The sequence below is a fragment of the Chiloscyllium plagiosum genome, chromosome 11 (assembly GCF_004010195.1).
Source record: "Chiloscyllium plagiosum isolate BGI_BamShark_2017 chromosome 11, ASM401019v2, whole genome shotgun sequence".
NCBI classification, from domain to species: Eukaryota; Metazoa; Chordata; class Chondrichthyes; order Orectolobiformes; family Hemiscylliidae; genus Chiloscyllium; species Chiloscyllium plagiosum.
Window position 1 is genome coordinate 4094785 of NC_057720.1, and position 21869 is coordinate 4116653.

Below are 21869 nucleotides of genomic sequence, written 5' to 3' on the forward strand. Positions count from 1 at the left end.
ACACACACACACCCCCACCCGCACCCCCACCCCTCACACACGAGGCCTTGTTATCACATGGTCTGCTATTACACACAACCCATTATTCGTTACTATCAGTCCCAATTAATAGTTATTCACTCTTCCAGCCATGTCATTATCCACTGCTTTGTCTGTCCAGCTGTTCTTCTGTCTGTTCAGGCTCTATCCCCTCTTGGTGGCACAGTGGCTCAGTGGTTAGCACTGCTACCTTATAGCACTAGGGTCCCAGATTCAATTTCAGCCTCAGGTGACTGTCTGTGTGGAGTTTGCACATTCTCCCTGTGTCTTTGCGAGTTTCCTCCCACAGTCCAAAGATGTGCAGGTTAGGTGAATTGGCCATGTTAAATTGCCCATAGTGTTAGGTGCCATAGTCAGAGGGAAGTGGGTTACTCTTCAGAGGGTTGGTTGGGCTGAAGGGCCTGTTTCCACACTGTAGGTAATCTAACTTACTGTTTACTCCTTATCCACTCCCCCCACTTTATCTTCTGCATATAAGGCAACGTTTTCCTAGGTACCATCAGTTCTAAATTACAGTCACTGGATCTGAAATTTTAACTCTACTTTCACTCCACAGATGCTGCCAGACCTGCTGAGTTTCTCCAGAACTTTCTGATTTACAGCATCCAGTACTCTTTTGTTTTTGTTTTAACAATAGGAAGCTCTTGTTCCTCCAAAGGGCAGTGGAAATTTGGAACTCTCTCTCCCCAAATAGCTGTTGAGGCTGAGTATTGATTGAAAATTCTGCAACATCAATTGGTATAGAGGTTTATAAAATCATGAAGGGCATGGATAGGGTAAATTGACAAAATCTTTTCCCTGGGGTGGGAGACTCCAGAGGTAGAGGATATAGGGTGAGGGGACAACTTTAGATTAGATTAGATTAGATTACTTAGATTAGATTACTTACAGTGTGGAAACAGGCCCTTCGGCCCAACAAGTCCACACCGCCCCACCGAAGCGCAACCCACCCATACCCTACATTTACCCCTTACCTAACATTACGGGCAATTTAGCATGGCCAATTCACCTAACCTGCACATCTTTGGACTGTGGCTGAGGCGGGAATTGAACCTGGGTCTCTGGTGCTGTGAGGCAGCAGTGCTAACCACTGTGCCGCCACTTAAAAGGGACCTAAGGGGCAGCTTTTTCATGCAGGGGGTGGTCTGTGTATGGAATGAGCTGCCAGAGGAAGTGGTGGAGGCTGGTACAATTACGCATTTCAAAGGCACCTGGATGGGTATATGAATAGGAAGGGTTAGAGGGGTATGGACCAAAGGCTGGCAAATGGGACTAGATTTATTTAGGATATCTGGACAGCATGGACATGTTAGACTGTTTTCGTGCTGTACATCTCTATGGCTCTATGATTTTATGATAGAGTTATGGTGTTAGGTAAGGGAGGGGGGTTAAGAAGGGCTGTTATGGTACAGTGGTAGTGTTCCTAGAGCCTTTATAATTTTGGAAGATAACCACAAAATACGTCCTTCCTTTAGAACACTAGATTGCAGATGATTAGGCGCTGGGGATCTGTTAGCTTTTAACCACTTCTTTTCTTCACACTGTTTTTACAAATAAAGATTTTCTTCAACTCCTGCCTCACACCAGACCCTTAGTTTCCTGAGAAATTAATTGTGACCCTTTGTGAAGGCCAAATTAATTGTTAATTAACCCTTTCCATTGCACAATACCCAGTTGATCATATCTTGCTCTCTTGTTGTAGCACTCTAATTCTGAAGAAGGGTCGCTAGACCCAAAGGGTTATCTTTGATTTCTGTCCACAGATGTTGCCAGGCCTGCTGAGTTTTTCCAGCAATTTCTGTTTCTGTTTCTGGTTTCCAGCATCTGCAGTTCTTTCGGCTTTTTGACCTTTAATTGGTTCCTTAATGTATTGGTTAAAGAACCCACCATGTGTACATTTCGGAAAATCCTCCTCTGCGGTGGAATTGCTTGTTTGGTTTGTCCAATCTCTGTGTAGGTTAAAGTCACCTACGAGTACAGTCATAAACTTATTGCAGGGTCTCAAATCTCCTGTTTAATGCCTTCCTGTTACTGTTAATGTTTGGGTCCGTATAGACAACACTCACTGTTTTCTGTCCCTTTTGGTGGTTTTGATTTTCTCCTGTATATATTCCACATCAATCTTATTCATGAGTAATGTCAGTTTTCTGAGTACTATCAATCATCATCACTTTAGATCAATAGAACAAGTTATGTGAAAATTCCTGTCTCCAGTTTCCTCTTGTTTTTAAGCAGGCTGCCACCTTTCTGAAAATGTATTAGTGACCACGGTTCAGAATTGTATGCCTTGAGGCTGCGCTGGTGCTATGGAAATGTAATTTGCTCACTATCTAAAAATAGTCTGCTGCTATTGTGGAATTTGCCCTGACACTGTGTTCAAGAGTGTACCCTTTTTGTATCATTCGGACCCATCGATTGATGAGGATTTTGGTAAATGCTGAAATACCTGTCTATAGAACAGCTTCTCAGCTGACAGATCAAACCTGTGCTCTCTATATACAGAATATTCTTCACAAAAAGGCCTTTGTTCTTTAATTGTTTCCTGACCAGAAAATAAATCCCAATTTAGTTCAGCAATTTTTCTAGCAATTTCTGTTTCTGTTCTCGATTATCTTTTCTATTTGATCTTGGGATGTGGATGTTGCTGGCTGTGGCAACACTTATTGCCCTTCCCTAATTGCCCTTGAACAGGGTGGTTTGCTGTTGCTGCTTCTGGAGATGAGGGTGGAGGGGATAAGAATTAACCGCATTGCTGTGGGTCTGGAGTCACATGTACATCAGACTAGGTAAATATGACAGATTTCCTTCTCTGAAAGACATTAGTGAACCAGGCAGCTTTTTACGATAATTGACGATGGTTACATTATCAATTCTAAGCTAGCTTTTAATTACACCATTTGTTGAATTCTAATTTCACCATTTGGCATATCCCCAGCACATTGATCTAGCATTCTGGATGACTAGTCTACGGATAGTGCCACTAGAGCATGACATTGTCATTATTGTGGCTTGCCCCAGTGCCCTGAAATACAAAGCTTCTGTGGTATTTGATTTTTTTGGGCATGTAATATCAAGAAGTTGGGTTTAGTTTCACTCTAAGTTAATGATCCAGTCTAAACACTGATCCAGCCTTACTAAAACGCATGGTTAAAAACATTCCTGATGAAGGGCTTTTGCCCGAAACGTTGATTTTCCTGCTCCTCGGATACTGCCTGACCTGCTGTGCTTTTCCAGCACCACTCTTATCTAGACCTTAATAAAAACATGAACGTGCTCAGCTCATCTGGCAGGACGGGCAAAATTACAGCACTTTCCCCGTTTAGTTTCCGGGCTCCAGCCATCGCTGTGTTTTGTTTGTGCTATCTTCTTCCTCTGTTTGGGGAGCTCCGCAGCCCAGTATCTGAGCTGAAAATGTGTTGCTGGAAAAGCGCAGCAGGTCAGGCAGCATCCAAGGAACAGGAGAATCAGGATGCTGCGTGACCTGCGCTTTTCCAGCAACACATTTTCAGCTCTGATCTCCAGCATCTGCAGACCTCACTTTCTCCAGCCCAGTATCTGAGCTGGACATTCCTCTTTCTGGGTTGGTGCTTCTCACTGAATTTGAGCATCTTTCCTACTGAGGTAATGGTGCCACCTAGTGACCTGTCATTGAAAACTCTTCCAGGTTTATCCTTATCCTCCCTTACAGGATGTGGGTGTTGCTGGACAGGCTGGCATTAGTTGCCCATTGAGAAGACAGGAATAAGAGTGATGAACTTAGCGCATGGATCAGTACTTGGGACTACCATGTTGTGTAGTTTGGAGACATGGATTTCACAGGGGCAGGAATGGTTGCTGGACATTGCAAGGTTTAGATCTTTTAAAAAGAACAGGAAAGTGGGTAAAAGAGAGGGGGAGTAGCATTGTTAATTAGGAAGTGCATCACACCTGCAGAAAAGGAGGTTGTTACGGAGGGTTTGTCTACTGAGACAGCGTGGGTGGAAGTCAGGAACAGAAAAGGAACAGTCACTTTATTGGGTGTTTTCTATAGACCCCCCAATAGCAGCAGAGAAATGGAAGAACAGATTAGACAGCAGATCTTGGAAAGTTGCAGATGTAACAGAGTTGTTTTTATGGGTGATTTCAACTTCCCCAATATTGATTGGAACTTCCTTAGTGAAGATGGTCTGGATGGCACCGATTTTGTCAGGTGTGTCCAGGAAGGATTCCTGACTCAATATATAGATAGGCTGACTAGGGTGGAGGCCATATTGGATTTGGTGCTAGGCAACGAGCCAGGCCAGGTGTCAGATCTCTCAGTGGGAGAGCATTTCAGTGTCAGTGATCACAATTTTCTCACCTTTACCATAGTCATGGAGAGGGATGGGAACTGACAGTATGGGAAGGCATTTAATTGGTGGACGGGAAATTATACGACTATTAGACAGGAGCTGGGGCGTATAAATTAGGGACAATTGTTCTATGGGAAATGCACAACAGAAATGCGGAGACTGTTAAAGGAGCACTCATTGCGAGTGTTGGATAACTGTCCCACTGAGACAGGCAAGGAATGGTAAGGTGAAGGAGCCTTGGATGTCAAGAGAAGAGGAGCTTCTCATCAAGAGGAAGAAGGAAGCTTACTTAATGTTGAGGAAGCAAGGATCTGGAACAGCCTTAGAGGATTAAAGGGTAGCTAGGAAAGAACTCAAAAATGGACTGGGGAGAACTAGGAGGGGGCACAAGAAAGCCTTGGCAGGAAGGATTATTGAAAACCCAAAGGCATTCTACACTTACGTGAGGAACAAAAAAATGATCAGAGAGAGGGTAGAGCTGATCAGGGATAGCGGAGGGAATTTGTGCCTGGAGTCTGAAGGGGGAGGGGAGGCTCCAGTTTTTTTTTTCTTCAGTATTCACTAGAGAGAGGGGCCTTGTTGCTAGTAAGAACACTGTGGACCAGTTTAAAAGGCTTGAACACATTGATATTAAGAATGTAGATGTGCTGGATATTTTGGGTAGCATCAAGACAGATAAGTTCCCAGGGCCAGACCAGATATGTCCAAGGCTACAATGGGAAGCGAGGAATGAGATTGCTGCATCTCTGGCGATGATCTTTGCATCCTCTCTTTCCATGGGCGTAGTACCGGATGATGGGAGGGAGGTGTTCCTCTGTTCAGGAAAGGGAAAAGAGAAATTCTAGGAATTACAGACCAGTCAGTCTTACATCTGTGGTAAGCAAGGTACTGGAAAGGATTCTGAGAGATAGGATTTATGACTATTTGGAAAAATATAGTTTGCTTAAAGATAGTCAGCATGGCTTTGTGAGGGGCAGGTTTGCCTCACAAACCTTATTGAGTTCTTTGAGGATGTGAAGAGACAAGTTGACGAAGGTGGAGCAGTGGATGTGATGTAAATGGATTTCAGTAAAGCATTTGATAAGGTTCCCCACAACAGGCTCATTCAGAAAGTTAAGAAGTTTGGAATACAAGGAGATTTGGCTGCCTGGATACAGAATTGGCTGGCTGAAAGAAGACAGCCAGTGACAGTAAATGGAAAGTATTCTGCCTGGAGGTCAGTGACCAATAGTGTCCTGCAGGGATCTGTTCGTGGGTCTCTGCTCTTTATAATTTTTATAAATGACTTGGATAAAGTAGTGGAAGGGTGGGTTAGTACGTTGCTGATAACACAAAGGTCAGTGGTGTTGTAGATAGTGTCGAGGACTGTTGCAGGCTACAACAAGACACTGACAGGATGCAGAGCTGGGCTGAGAAGTGGCAGATGGAGTTCAACCTGGATAAACGCAAAGTGATTCATTTCGGAAGGTCAAATTTGAATGCTGAATACAGGGTTAAAGGCAGGATTCTTGGCAGTGTGGAGGAACAGCGGGACCTTGGGGTCCATGTCCATAAATCTCTCAAATTTGCCACCCAAGTTGACAGTGTTGTTAAGAAGGCGTATGGTGTGTTGGCTTTCATTAACAAGGGGAATTGAGTTTAAGAGCCGTGAGGTTTTGCTGCAGCTCTACAAAACTCTGTTAAAACCACATTTGGAATATTGTGTCCAGTTCTGGTCGCCTCATTATAAGAAGGATGTAGATGCTTTAGACAGGGCACAGAGGAGATTTACCAGGATGTTGCCTGGATTGGAGGTCTTGTCCTATGAAGAGAGGTTAAGTGAGCTTGGACTTTTTACACTGGAGAGAAGAAGGAAGAGAGGTGATTTAACAGAGGTGTATAGGTAATGAGAGGCATAGATAGAGTAGATAGCCAGAGACTTTTCCCCAGGGCAGAAATGGCTGTCACGAGGGGTCATAATCTTAAGGTGATTGGAGGAAGGTTTCGGGGAGATGGCAGAGGTTGGTTCTTTACTCAGAGAGTGGTGGGTGCATGGAATGCACTGTCAGGGTGGTGGTAGAGTCAGAGACATTAGGGACATTTAAGTGACTGCTGGACAAAGCACATAGAGGGCAGGAAAGTGACTGCTGGACCAAGCACATAGACGGCAGGAAATTGAGAGATGTGTAGGTTAGGTTGATATTAGATTTAGATAAATGCTCGGCACAACATCGAGGGCCAAAGGGCCTGTACTGTGCTTACTGTTCTATGTTCTGTGTTCTATGATCCTCCATCATGTTGTGTGACACTATCACTGTATTAAATGGGACAGGCTTCGAAAATATTTAGCAGCTCCAGACTGGGCCTCCATGAGGCACTGTGAGCTATCAACAGCAGCAGAGCTGTACTCCAGCACAATCTGTAACCTCATGGCCCGGCTTATCCCCCACTCAACCATTACCATCAAGCCAAGGGATCAGCCCTGGTTCAATGGAGAGTGCAGGAGGGCATGGCAGGGGCAGAATCAGGCATATCTGAAAGTGAGGTTTCAACGTGATAAAGCTACCAAGCAGGACTATTTGTGTCTAGATTAGAGTGGTGCTGGAAAAGCACAGCAGGTCAGGCAGCATCCAAGGAACAGGAAAATTGACGTTTGGATGAAGGGCTTTTGCCTGAAATGTCGATTTTCCTGCTCCTCGGATGCTGCCTGACCTGCTGTGCTTTTCCAGCACCACTCTAATCGAGACTCTGGTTTCCAGCATCTGCAGTCCTTGTTTTTACCAGGACTACTTGTGTACCATACAATATAATGAACAAGTGATATACACAGCTAAGCAATCCCACAACCAACAGATCCGATCTAAGTTCTGCAGTCCTGCCACATCCAGTCATGAACGGTAATGGACAATTAAACAACTCACTGGAGGAGGAGGCTCCACAAATATCCCCATCCTCAATGATGTAGAAGCCAGCACATGCGTGTAAAGGATAAGGCTGAAGCTTTTGCAGCAATCTTCAGTCAGGAGTGCCAAGTGGATGATCCATTTGGCCTCCTCCAGTGGTCCCCAGCTTCACAGATACCAATCTCCAGCCAATTTGATTCACTTCGTGTGATATTAAGAAATGGTTGGAGACACTGGATACTGCAAAGGCAATGGGCCCTGACAATATTCCGGCAATAGCACTGAAGATTTGTGCTTCAGAACTTGCTGCTCCCCTAGGGGAGAAAGTGAGGTCTGCAGATGCTGGAGATCAGAGCTGAAAATGTGTTGCTGGAAAAGCGCAGCAGGTCAGGCAGCATCCAGGGAACAGGAGAATCGACGTTTCGGGCATAAGCCCTTCTTCAGGAATCAGTTGCTGCTCCCCTAGCCAAGCTGTTCCAGTACAGTTACAACACTGGCATCTACCCGACAATGTGGGAAATAGCCCAGCACATAAAAAGCAGTTCAAATCCAACTCGCCAATTACCGTCCCATCAGTCTACTCTCAATCATCAGTAAAGTGATGGAAGGGATCAGTAACAGTGCTATCAAACAGCACCTGCTCAGCAATAACCTGCCCAGTTTGGGTTCCACCAGGGCCACTCAGCTCCTGGCCTCATTACAGCCTTGGGTCAAACATGAACAAAAGAGCTGAATTCCACAGGGGAGGGGGGAGTGACAGCCCTTAACATCAAGAAACCATTTGACTGAGTGTGGCATCAAGGAGTCCTGGCAAAACTGGAATCAATGGGTATCAGGGGCAAAGTTTCTACTGGTTGGAGTTATACCTGGCACATAGGAAGATGGTTGTGGTTGTTGGGCAGTCATCTCAGCTACAGGACATCTCTGGAAGTGTTCCTCAGGATGGATATTTTCTAATGAAGCTGTTCAGAGATGTTATTATACACTTCAGGAGCAAGTGGAACTTGATCCTAGACTTCCTAGCTCAGAGGTAGGGAATCTGCCACTGCACCACAAGAGGCCCAGGTGCTTCACAAAAGAACTAAAGGCAGCCACCAGATTTGGCAGTGAATGGTCTGATCTGAGAGTGTGGTGGAAAAATATCCAATTTTGGCTTATAAAAGGGATTGGACCCAAAAGGACAAAAAAATTAATCCGAGGTTTGGGAGGAGTTATAGACTCATGCAGCTTGGTAACAGACCCTTCGGTTCAACCAGTCCATGCTGACCAAGTTTCACAAACTAAATCAGTCCCACTTGCCTGTGTTTGGCCCACGTCTTTCCTATTCATTTATCTGTCCAAATGTCTTTTAAATGTTGTAACTTTACTCCATCTACCACTTCCTCTGGCAGTTCATTCCACACACGAACCACCTCTGTGTGAAAACGTTGTGTCTCAGGTCCCTTTTAAATCTTTCTCCCCTCACTTAAACCTATATCCTCTAGTCTTGAACTCCCCCACCTTGGTGAAAAGCCCTTTGCTATTTACCCTATCCATGCCCCTCATGATTTATAAACCTCTTTTGGATGTAGGTTTGCTCGCTGAGTTGCAAGGCTCATTTCAGGTTAATTCATTGAGCAAACCTACATCCGAAACCTCAACCTGAGCTACAAATCTTCTCAAAACTCGCTTTATAAACCTCTGTAAGGTCACCCCACAACCTTGTATGCTGCAGTGAAATAATTCCCAGCCTCTTCTTATAACTCAAGTTGCCCAATCCAGGCAACATCCCAGTAAATCATTTTTGCACCTCTCCAATTTAATAATATCCTTCCTATTGCAGGGGGACCAGAAGAGGCGGTGGAGTGAGCTTTTAACAAAATTATTTTTACAAAGAGCTCTCGCAGACTCAAGTGGCTGGATGGTCACTTCATAGATTTAAGGTTAATTTAGGTCATTACGCACTCTGTTTTAACTTGGAGTCAATAAAGATGTTGTTTCTGTTGTTTAGCAAGTGATGCAGCATGATGTATCTTTAGAATTGTAAGCAACAAACTTTTATGGTTGGTAGAATGAAGGATAACTTGTATAGGTCATTAGTTTTATACTAATTCTATTAATTTTGGTTTAGCAATCTAAAGATAATTAATCCAAGCTTTGGGAGAGGTGATGCAAGTATTTCTCATTTCCACAGGACAGCTGGCATTAATGAGAGACCTGGACTCCCCAGACTCACAGCCTCTACCCTCCTCTCAATTTAACTTTATGACTTGCCAATCACCATTCAAACAAGGTTTTGATGTTACTGAAATGCATTGTTCCAGAGAAACCTGAGAGCATCTCTTATCAGTATGTTTATAATTGGTGTCTACCCTGTCTTCCTACTATTCCCTTATCTTTAATTGATTTGTTGCCCTTAAGTTCATAAATTAATCAATTCGAAAACATAGATGATTTAATGGATATGGATAATAGTAAAAAAAATTGAGTTGTGAGTAAGTGGAGAGGGTATATTAGTAAAAGAAGCGACGCAGGGCCTTGTCTCAGGCTGGAACTAGTCTACATACACCATAGTTCGTGGCTTTATTTTAGTGTTCAATAATAAATGAGGTTCCTTTCCAAAAAGAAATCAGTACCTGTCCCACCTATCTACTTTTCCCTCATCTTTGATGGTTTTTGTTGCTCTTAATTGCTTTGCACATAAATTACTCAATTAAAACACATGGCTGATTTACTGGGGGTAACTTAAACATGTAACATAACTAAGGGTGATATAGTGATACTTGATTTGATTTATTGTTGTCACTTGTACCTACATACAGCGATAAGTTTTGTTGTGTGTGCAGTACAGGCAGATCATAGCAAACTAGGACATGTAGATCATAGGGTGCTTAGACAGAGCGAAGCATACAGGGTTAGGGCCACACAGGATATTAGCAAAAATATTCAGTTATGTGTAACAGTTTCTGGATATAAAAATAAGCAACGACTGTCAGAGTCTGAATTAAACACTTCACCAGCACGAAGATAAATTCAGAGTATATTAATTGAAAATACAGTTTGAAGTTGAATTAGATGACTAAATAAAATATTTATTCTGTTTTGAAGAAGTGTCACTGGACCTGTAAAGTTAACTGCTTTCTCTCCACAGATACTGCAGAGTTTTTCCAGCAATTTCTCATTTTTTTAAAACACACTTGTCATGTCCTAAGAGATAGGTGGTTGAAATTGTTTCTGGTGAAAATCCCATGTTGTGCTTTTAATTTTTTTCTTTAGAAATTTTACAATAACAACGAAATTAATTTGATCTATGTCAATTCATGGCTTTGAAACATCTTTGGTCTTAGATACAGTATTCTCATCCTGGCTTCCAAATCACTTTGTGATCTTGCTTCCCTTCTCATCTCTATATAATCTCTTCTGATCCTACAACCCATTGAGATTTCTGAACACCGACCACCCTCATTCTCCAACCTGTGGAAGGCATGTTTGCAGCTGCCCTTGGCCGAAGGTTTGGAACTCAATCCCTACACCTCTCCAGCTCTTTGCCTTTGTACCCTTCTGTCTCTTCCTTTAAGATTTACCTAAGTTGTATTTCTGTGACCAACCTTTGTGTCACCTGCCCCACTATCTCCTTACGTACCTTGATGTGAAATTTTATCAGATCACAGTCATGTGCGAAGCACTTGAGGACATTGTGCCACATGAATGAATCGTGGAATAGAATCCCAACAGTGTGGAAGCAGGCCATTTGGCCCATTGAGCCCACACTGACCATCCAAACAGCATTCCACCCAGACTCACTCCCTTACCCTATCCCTGTAAACCTGCACTTCCCATGGCTAACCCAGCTCACCTCCATATCCCTGCACACTACGGATAATTTAGCAAGGCCAATCCACCTGACCTGCACATCCTTGGATTGTGGGAGGAAACCGAAGCACCCAGAGGAAACCCACACAGACATGGGGAGAATGTGGAAACTCCACACAGAAAGTGACCCAAGGCTGGAATCGAACCCAGGTCCCTGGCGTGGTGAGGCAGCAGTGCTAACCACTGAGCTACCATGCCACCACATGTGCTGTTGAGAGAGTGAATTGCTAGAGTCTCTCAGGCTTGGGCCATTCACCTTGAATGAAGCTGGTAATGTCTCTGCCCAGCACTGCTTGACACACCACACCCCTGTGTAATACTGGTCCTGTTCCCCTGTTTAATGTTTTAGCCCTGGGTTGATGTGTGACCTGTATCCAGGGCCTCCTGCTCTTTTTTTGCAGAAATTAGCAGAAGCTCCTAATAGTGAATGAGTCCCGTAACCTGCGTGACTTGAGGCTGCTCCAAAGCCACACTGGAGTTTTCTGCATCACAGAATTATCACAGTGCAGAAGGAGGCGTGCTGGGTTAGCCATGGGAAATGCAGATTTACAGGGATAAGGTAAGGCTGTGGGCATGGGTGGGATGCTCTTTGGAGGGTCAGTGTGGACTCAATGAGCCGTTTGGTCCACCGTGACTGCACTAGCTCATCGAATAATTTATGCAAGTGGAATGTTGGCCTTTATTTCAAAGGGAATAAGGTATAAAACAGGGAGGTTTCATGAAAACTGTATGAGGCATTAGTCCGTCCACAGCTGGAATACTGTGAACAGTTCTGGACACCATTAAGACTGAGATAGACAGATTCTTGATCAGTTGGGGATTCAAGGGTTGCAGGGAAAATGCAGCAAAGTGAATGTGAGGGATGTTGGATGAGCAATGATCCTATTGAATGGCAGAGCAGGCTTGAGGGGCATTTGGCTTGGTCTGGTTCCTATTTCTTATGGTGTTACCCAAGGAAAAAGTATACTGGCACTGGAGGCCATCCAGAGTAAGTTCACTCAACTGATCCCAGGTATGAAGGGCTGTCTTATGAGGAGAGGTTGATCATAGAATCCCTACAGTGTGGAAACAGGCCCAACAAGTCCACATCAACCTCTGAAGAATAACCCACCCAGACCCATTCCCCGACCCTATATTTACACCTGACTAATGCACCCAGCTACACATCCCTCAACACTATGGCAATCTAGCATGGCCAATTCACCTGGCCTGCACATCTCTGGGAAACCCACTTAGACACCAGGAGAATGTGCAAACTCCACACAGACAGTCACCTGAGGCTGGAATCGAACCCAGGTCCCTGGTGCTGTGAGGCAGCAGTGCTGACCAATGAGCCACTGTGCCACCCTAATAGATCGGGTCTGTACTCACTGGAATCTAGAAGAATGAGAGGTGACCTTATTGGGGGGTAGATGTGACAAGGTTGTTTCCTCTTGTGGGAGAGTCTAGGACCAGGCAGCATCATCTAAGAATAAGAGGCTCCACATTTCAGATAAAGATGAGGAATTTCTTCTCTAAGAGAATGATGAATTTGTGGACTTTTATACACAGAGGGTATTGGGACCGGGCCATTAAGTATATTCAAGGCTGAGGGAGACAGATTTTTAATCAGGAAGGGAATCAAGGGTTATGGGGGAAAAAGGCATGAAAGCAGAGTTGACGATGATCTCATCAGGCATGATCTCATTCAGTAATTGAGAAGACTCGATGGGCTGAATGGCCGACTTTTGCTCCTACATCTTATGGTCTTACAGATTTATTTCAGATTCCCGCCATCCACGGTATTTTGTTATTGTGTTGATTGATCTTTAAGAGGCAAAGTATTAGTGGTCATATAACCAAGACAGGTGTTAATTCACACTTTAGGAAGGATATGAAGAATATTGAGAGAGCATTCAGGAGAATCAATAAAATGGTACTGAAGATGAGGGTCTTCATTCCATGGAGTGGAGAAGCAGGGATTCTACTCCATAGAGGAGAGATTCCACAGAGCTGTTCAAAAGTCTTGAAGACTTTTGACAGAGTAAATAAAGAGATCTTTGTTGGACAGGGAGGGGGATTTACAATGGGCTGCTGAAAGGGCAGTGGAAAAAGGTTAATTTGTTACGCTCAGAATGGAGCTGGATAAATCATTAAAGGGGAAATGTTTGTAAAGAAAGAGCACGGAGAGTGGGAATAATGAGGTAGCTCTGTTTGAAAAATCAACAATTGGTAGAAGGAGATAGATAGCCTCCTTCTGCTCTGAAACATGTGGTGACCTTTTTTTTCTTTCCAATATTCCGACAAGGTGGTGAGGTGGTAGCGAGTGGGAGGGCTCGAGGGAGGGTTGTCTCAGGACCCTGCTGTTCGCTTTTCCAGCAACACATTTCCATCTCTGATCTCCAGCATCTGCAGACCTCACTTTCTCCTAGATAGCCTCCTTCTGGTCTGAAACATGTGGTGACCTTTTTTTTCTTTCCAATGTTCCGACAAGGTGGTGAGGTGGTAGCGAGTGGGAGGGCTCGAGGGAGGGTTGTCTCAGGACCCTGCTGTTCACAAACCATCCTCTCCCTCCCAAAGTTAACTCTGGGAGAAGTTACATGGAAAATGTTGGATAAAGGATGGGATCTGAGGAAAACGTTTTTCACACAGAGGGCAGTAGGAATATGGAATGTGCTGCCTGAAAGGATGGTAGAGGCAGGGACTCTCACAACATTTCTGAAGCATCTGGAAATGCCAGGGTATGGACCAAGCGCAGGTAAATGGGAATAGTGTAGTCTGATGTTCGTTGGTCGGCATAGACATGGTGGGCCGTAGGGCATGTTCCTATGCTCTACAACTCTAAAGCACTCAAGGTTATTCAAGTTCTTATGTTGTATTTCTCTTGCAGGTGCTTTTGTTTTTTGCTGGACTCCTGGGCTGGTGGTGGTCCTTTTGGACGGTCTTTGCTGCTCTAGCTGCCATCTGCTGAGTGTAAAGATTTGGGTCCTGCTGCTGGCCTTGACCAACTCTCTGATGAACCCAATCATTTACTCCTACAAGGACCCAGACATGTGGCATGTGATAAAGCAAATGCTCTGTATTGTCTGTAGGAACAAGATCGAAGTGGAGCAGGATACATTGAGGTCCACCTCACACCGGCAAAGTGTCGTCTCTGAAAACGCTGACTTGAGCATTAGTCACGCTCAGCTGCAGGTGAAACCCTGAAACGGTCCAGGCTGTGTGCAAGATTGTCTCGGTGGTTCTGAGTGTTGTAGAGACCTGTCAACAGATCTCTTAGTTCACACAAAGGACAAGGGAAACTTTGCAAGATTTTTACTGAACTTGTTTTGCAGTCACAGTTGGAATTTAGTATTGGGCTGTGGAATCTAATTCATTTTGTTGAATTAGTATCAGGAATCTGGTGGGTTCTGAGAAGTGAAAACATTTTTTTTTATTTCTAAAAGGGACTTCTTAGATAAATGCTGCACGTTTATCAGTCCTGGAATACGTAGTCAGCATTTTGTAACTTGAAGCGTGTTGTGACTTTATTGTCACCAGGTTTGTTCAAATGGACTGAAGCAGTATTTTACTCAATTGTTTTAGGTCTAACCTACAAAGTAGAATGCTTCTCAGACTGTTACTCTGAGGAATATTTTTGAAAATGATTCCTGGCTTCCAGCAGAAAAGCAAGGGCTCAGTGGAACACAGGACAAGTGAGGTGTTACAAGGCCATCATGATCGTGTTTACGTCCAATAACCGCACACAACCCCTTTCTGATTCAAAATCATGACTAAATACCATTGTCACCACATGGACTGTGATGGCTCAACAAAATGATTTTATGCTAAGGGAGATTTAATACAGAGCTGAGGAGAAATTACTTCCCTCAAAGGGTCATGAATCTGTGGATTTCACTCCCCCATAGTGTGGTGGATGCTAGTATATTGAGTAAATGTAAGGAGAAGATAGATTTTTAATTAGTAACGGGTTGAAGAGTTATGGGGAGTGGGCAGGAAAGTGGAGTTGAGGCCAAGATGAGATCAGCCGTGATCATATTAAATGATGGAGCAAGCTCGAGGGGCTGAATGGCCTCCTCCCTGCTCCTAGCTCCTTATGCTCTTAACTTCAAACTAACCCATTTAAGGCTGAGATAAGGCCTACCTTCTCTCAGAGGGTCATGAGGCTTTGGAACTCTCTTTCTAAACAGGTGGTGGAAGCTGTTTTTGAATATTTTTTAGGCACAGTTAGATTGATTCTTGGGAGGCTGGCGACCCACCATCATGTCCTTGAGGGCCAGCTCAGGGTGACTGATAGATGCAACTTTACCAGAGAAAGAACCCTGAGAAAAAAAAATACTTTAAATGTTGATTGCTGCCTGGGTGACTCCATGCAAAATTGTAATCTCCAAGCAACGAAAGAGACCTCAAGTACTGAGCGATTATGGGATGTTTGATTGTGCTGAGTCACTCAGCCTAATGAGCTACAAAGCCTGTAACCTATTTTATATATAAAGCTAAAGATTGCAGGCTTCGGTTCATTCTCTTTGTAGTGGTTATGGCAGTTTCTATGTAATTAATGATTTTAATTTTATTTCCGTGTACAAAATTAATAGCCGTAGCTTAGACTTTTTTTCAGTCAGTTTGGGATAATGTACAAATCCAAAGTATTTTTAAGATTTTTTTCCATTCGATTAGCAACAACTTTACCTTTTTAAACAAATAAAATCATTATTCTGTTGCCAAAAGAAGCAGATATTCAGAATGGATTAAAGACGTTTATACAGAAGGCAGGAGGGAATGTTAAAATACTCATAGGACTCATAATACAGGACTCCTTTGGTCCTTATTTTGAGGGGGTTGGAGTATAAGAGTAGGGAATTCATGTTCCAACTGTACAAGGTGCTGGGGAGACCACATCTGGAGCACGATGAACGGTTTTAGTCCTTTATTTAAAGACATACATGTTTCCATTGGAGGTAGTTCATAAAAGGTTCACTGGGGTGACCAGTGGTATGGAGGGAGTGTTTAAGGAACAAGTTTGGGACTCTACTCATTGGTGTGTAAAAGAATGAGAGGTGATGTAATTGAAACATCAGATTCTTAAGGGGCTTGATAGGGTCAATGATGAGAGGATTAATCCCCTCATGGGAGAGTCTAAGTCCAGAGGGTACAGTCTCAGAATAAAGGGGCACCAATTTATGTCTGAGGTGAGAAGGAGTTTCTTCTCTCAGAGGGTTGAGGGTCTCTGGAACTCCTTACCACTGAGAGCTGTGAGGGCAGAGTCCTTGTGTATATTTGAGACTGAGAGAGAGAGAGATTCTTGATCAGTTGGGGAATCAAGGAGCATAGGGAAATGGCAGGAAAGTGGGTGTGAGGAATGGCCTACTCTTGTGCCTCTTTCTTATGAAGATGTGAAGTTGTGCGGGAAGCTTCAGTATCCAAGAGTGCTTCCGCAGCATCATTACTCCCAAACTGGGCAGGCCCTGCACAATATAGCAGCCAGACTGGGCCTGCAGCTGATGCTGAGGGAACCGACAAGAATGAAAAAGCCATGTTACAATGTCCTCACCAATCTACCATTTGCAGATGCGTATGTCCATGACGGTATTGGTAGGAGTGAGTCGACAGTCTGTGTGAAGTTGGAGGCCCACCTTCGCACTGGGGATGTCGTCCATCATGATAGGGCAGACAGATTGAATGTTGGCTTTTATTCCAAAGGGAATGTTGTATAAAATGGCAACACAGTGGCACGGTGGTTAGCATTGCTGCCTCACAGCGCCACGGACCTGGGTTCCATTCCACCCTGGGGTAACTGTCTGTGTGGAGTTCACACATTCTCCCCGTGTCTGCGTGGGTTTCCTCTCACAGTCCAAAGATGTGCAGGTTAGGTGGATTGGCCATGGGAAATTGCCCAGAGTGTTCAGGGATGTGTAGGTTAGCTGCATCAGTCAGGGGTAAATGCAGAGTAATGCGGATTGGGTCTGAATGTGTTACTCTGCAGAGGGTTGGTGTGGACTTGTTGGGTGAAATGGCTCGTTTCCACGCTGTAGGGATTCTTCTAAGGATAAAAGTAGGGAGTCTCGCTAAAGCTATACAAGTCAGATCACAACTGGAATAGTGTGAGCAGTTTTGGATTCCTGATCTAAAGCAAGATATATTTACATTGGAGAGTCCAGAAAAGGTTCATTTGGCTATTGCTGGGTGTGAAGGGATATTTTTATGAAGGGAGTTAGGGTCTGTACTCTTTGGAATTTTGTAGAGTGCGGAATTGATTCTTACGGGGACAGGGTAGATGAGTGGTGCAAGCCTTGGGAGTGAGGGCCACACTCCCATCAAGAATACAACGATGGGATTGATTCAGTCAGATTTCCATTCAATGTAGACCACGCGCAACAGAGTTGTATTCAAGCACAATCTGCACTCAGGGCCCAGCAAATCACTAACTCTATTGACACCATCATAGCATAAGCTTAATGAACAGCATAGATCAATGTGCCAGGGGCAGCGCCAGACATAACTAAAACTGAGGTTACAATTACATAGAGCTGCAACATTTGGTTGTCAAACAGAAGAAGTATGTGATAAACAGAGGTAAGTGATCCCACACTGAATATAGGCGATCAGAATTCTACAGTCCTGCCAAATCCAGTCAGAATGATGCAAGAACATTAAACTACTCACTGGAGAAGGAAGGTCCAAAAATATTCCCATCCTTAATGATGAGGGAGTTCTACACATCAGTATAAATGAAAAGGCTGAAGCATCGGCAACAATCTTCGGTCAGGATTGACAAGTGGATGATTTGACGAGGAGAAAGTGGGGACTGCAGATGCTGGAGATCAGAGCTGAAAAATGTGTTGCTGGAAAAGCGCAGCAGGTCAGGCAGCATCCAAGGAGCAGGAGAATTGATGTTTTGGGCATAAGCCCTTCTATCAAGCGGATGATTTGACTCCAACCTCCTCCAATAGTGCCCAGCATCACAGATGCCAGTCATCAGCCAATCTGATTCATTTCATGTGAGATTAAGAAAGGGATGTATGCTGAAGGACTGTGAGACCTGCCAACATTCCAGCCATGCAGAAGACATGCCCTCCACAGTCAACCACACCCAGAGCCATGTTATTTGAGTGCAGGTACAGTATAGCACCTATCCAGCAATGTGGGAGATTACACTGGCATGGTCTATCTTCAAACATCTGGGTATATCCTACCTGGCCAATTACCATGTGATCAAAGTTGTCTAACATATAATCATTGTTCGGGATTTGTATTTCAATATAGAGGCAAATGGTTGGGGGTCAGTTATAGTCATAGTCATAGTCATAGAGATGTACAGCATGGAAACAGACCCTTCGGTCCAACCCGTCTGTGCTGACCGGATATCCCAACCTAATCTAGTCCCACCTGCCAGCACCCGGCCCATATCCCTCCAAACCCTTCCTATTCATATACCCATCCAAATGCCTCTTAAAGTTACATGTTTTTAGACAGACAAAAAGTCATTGGAACTGTGACCAAAGGTGCATCAATTTCCAGAAAGCATGTGACTGCAGTTAAGGGATTGGCAGATCCCTAGCATTAACACTGTCCAGTGTTAATGGATAGAATATTTGTATTGCTAAGTGTACGACAGAAGAAAAACCATTAGCTTCAGCATTCCCAGTTCCATTCAGAAGAATCAGGAGTTTGGTTCAGAAGGGAGAATACTTTCCCAAGCAGGAGAATTAAGTTTTTCATAAGAAAGACCAGTCACTGAAGTAAGCTGAAGTATTTTATTCAGTGGAGCTTCTAGCAGGGTGGGCTGGATAGAAATCTTGATGTTGTTAGAACTGAAGAACTTTCGACCATCAGAATTGTGAAAGATTCCTGCCTGCGAACTCAGAAAAGAATCTTAAAACTGTCTGCAGAATCCAAGGAAAAGAAATTGAGAGAATGAAGTAAACACTTAAAGAGTTGAGATCGGAGTGACCTTTCTCTGGAGTTAACTTTCTGTAAAAGGATAGTTTTGGAAAACATTGAAACTTTGTTTTGCTCTTTGTGTTGCGCTCTTTCTAGCTGTCTTATATTGTATAACTTTTTTTGTTTAATAAACTTTTGTTCTGTTGTTAAAGAACATCTGCAGCCTCATGTGATTATCTTTCAATGATTAACCACCACAATAACTGACTGTTAAAATTAACCATAAGATCTATCAAACCAGGTTTCATCCTGGGATCCGCGTTACCATCACCTGGGATCATAACAGCAGTCAATCTAATCATAACACTAAATCTAAACCTAACTCATCAGTCTATAATCAGTTATCAGCAAATTGATGGAGAAATCATTGACAGTGTGATCAAGAACACTTACTCAGCAGCAACTGATGCTCAGTTGGGATTTTTCTTGGCTCATTCAGCTCCTGCCCTTATCACGGGACTAAACATGGACAAAAGAGCTGAACTCCAGAAGTGAGGTGAGAATTATTGCCTTTGACAACAAAGCAACATTTGGCCAAATGTGGGATGGAGTAGCCCCAGCAAAACAAAACAGAGCCAATAGGATTAAGGGCGGAGGAACTCTGCCATTGGGTGGACTCATACTTAGCACAAATGAAGTCCGTTATGATTGTTGGAGGCTAATTATCTCAGTCCCAGGATATCACCGCAGGAATCCCTGCGAGTAATGTGCCAGGCCCAACCATATTTAGTGTCATTAGCAAATTTGGAGATGTTACATTCGATCCTCACATCAAATCATTGACAGAGATTATAACAGCTGGGGACCAAGAACTGATCTTTGCATTAACAAATGACAAGCTGAGAACGACCAGCTTACTGGTACCCTCTGCTCTCTATTTAATAACGGATTCTCAGTCAAGACCAGTAGATTACCGCAATGCCATGTGATTGGATTTTCTTTGCTAATCTCTTCTGTGGGACCTTATCAACTGCCTTCTGAAAATCCAAATATACAACAGCCACTTCCTCTAACTCGGTATGTTCTGTTAGCCACATTCTGACAGGTTTGTCAAAACTTCTTCCTCTTTCATTGATCCAAATTGACCCTGCGTCATCTGATCGTAAATTCCTAAAGTATCCAGCTGTCACATCCTTTGTAATAAATGTCAGTATTTTCCTGATCTGACTACCAATGACAGGCAAACTGATCAGAGGCTCCCAATCCTCTCTCTCCCTCCTTTCTTCAATAGTGGGATGACATTTGCTACATTCCAATCTACTGGGATTGTTCCAAACAATACTTCCTCCAATTTCCTTTTCCCTGTTGCACAACAGCAAGTCCAAATCTGGAAGTCAATGCATTGGCACAGCAATTATGTCAATTGGTGAAGGAGGAACCTTAGAACAGCTAAGCAGCTTATAGAATCACAGAATCCCAACATAGAGTCATAGAGATGTACAGCATGGAAATAGGCCCTTCAGTCCAACCTGTCCATGCCGACCAGATATCCCAACCCAATCTAGTCCCATCGGCCAGCATCCGGCCCATATCCCTCCAAACCCTTGTATTCATATGCCCATCTAAATGCCTCTTAAATGTTGCAATTGTACCAGCTTCCACCAGTTTCTCTGGCAGCTCATTCCATACACGTACCACCCTCTGGGTGTAAAAGCTACCCCTTAGGTCTCTTTTATATCTTTCCCTTCTGACCCTAAACCTATGCCCTCTAGTTCTGGACTCCCCGACCCCAGGGAAAAGACTTTGCCTATTTACCCTATCCATGCCCCTCATAATTTTGTAAACCTCTATAAGAGGTCACCCTCAGCCTTCAACGCTCCAGGGAAAACAGCCCCAGCGTGTTCAGCCTTTCCCCATAGCTCAGATCCTCCAACCCTGGCAATATCCTTGTAAATCTTTTCTGAACTCTTTCAAGTTTCACAACATCTTTCCAATAGGAAGGAGACCAGAATTGCACACAATATTCCAAAAGTGGCCTAACCAATGTCCTGTACAGTCGCAACACGACCTCCCAACCCCTATACTCAATACTCTGACCGATAAAGGAAACCATAGCAAACGTCTTCTTCATTATCCTATCTACCTGTGACTCCACTTCCAAGGAGCTATGAACCTGCACTCAAAGAACAAAGAAAATTTACAGCTCACAAACAGGCCCTTCGGCCCTTCAAGCCTGAGTCGATCCAAATGTACTGTCTAAACCTGTCAGTCAATTCCTAAGCATCTGTATCCCTCTGCTCCCCACTTCTCATGCATCTGTCCAGATGTATCTTAAATGAATCTACCGTGCCTGCCTCTACCACCTCTGCTGGCAACGAGTTCCAAACGCCCACCACCCTCTGTGTGAAGTACTTACCGCATGTATCCCCCTTAAACTTTCCAACTCTCACCTTGAAAGAGTGACCTCTGGTTATTGAATCCTTCACCCTGGAAAAAAGCTTGTCTCTATCCACCCTGTCTATATCCTTCATGATTTTGTAAACATCAATCAGGTCCCCCCTCAATCTCCTTTTTTCTAATGAAAATAAACCTAACCTACTCAACCTCTCTTCATAGCTAGCACCTTTCATACCAGGCAACATCCTTGTAAACCTTCTCTGCACCCTCTCCAAAGCGTCCACATCCTTTTGGTAATGTGGCGACCAGAACTGTACACAGTATTCTAAATGTGGCCAAACCAACGTCTTGTACAATGTTAACATGACTTGCCAGCTCTTATACACAATACCCATCTACTGAAGGCAAGCATACTATATGCCTTCTTGACCACTCTATCCACCTGTGCAGCAACCTTCAGGGTACAATGGACCTGCACTCCCAGATCTCTCTGCCCATCAACTTTTCC

General features: G+C 43.9%; 1 protein-coding gene across 6 annotated transcripts in view; it reads left to right on the top strand.

Annotated features, from left to right (window-relative positions):
* The window catches only part of LOC122554108 (lysophosphatidic acid receptor 3-like), a 93076-nt gene that overhangs the window by 62494 nt on the left and 8713 nt on the right, over positions 1-21869 (top strand). For 5 of the 6 annotated variants that reach the window (XM_043698597.1, XM_043698594.1, XM_043698593.1 and 2 more), the window contains one exon: positions 13974-14996. The exons of the other annotated variant lie outside the window; for it this stretch is intronic. In XM_043698597.1, the coding sequence (XP_043554532.1) occupies positions 13974-14290 (317 nt within the window). In that variant the 3' untranslated portion in view covers positions 14291-14996. Of the gene's footprint in view, positions 1-13973; positions 14997-21869 lie in introns of those variants that run through there. 6 annotated transcript variants of the gene reach the window in all.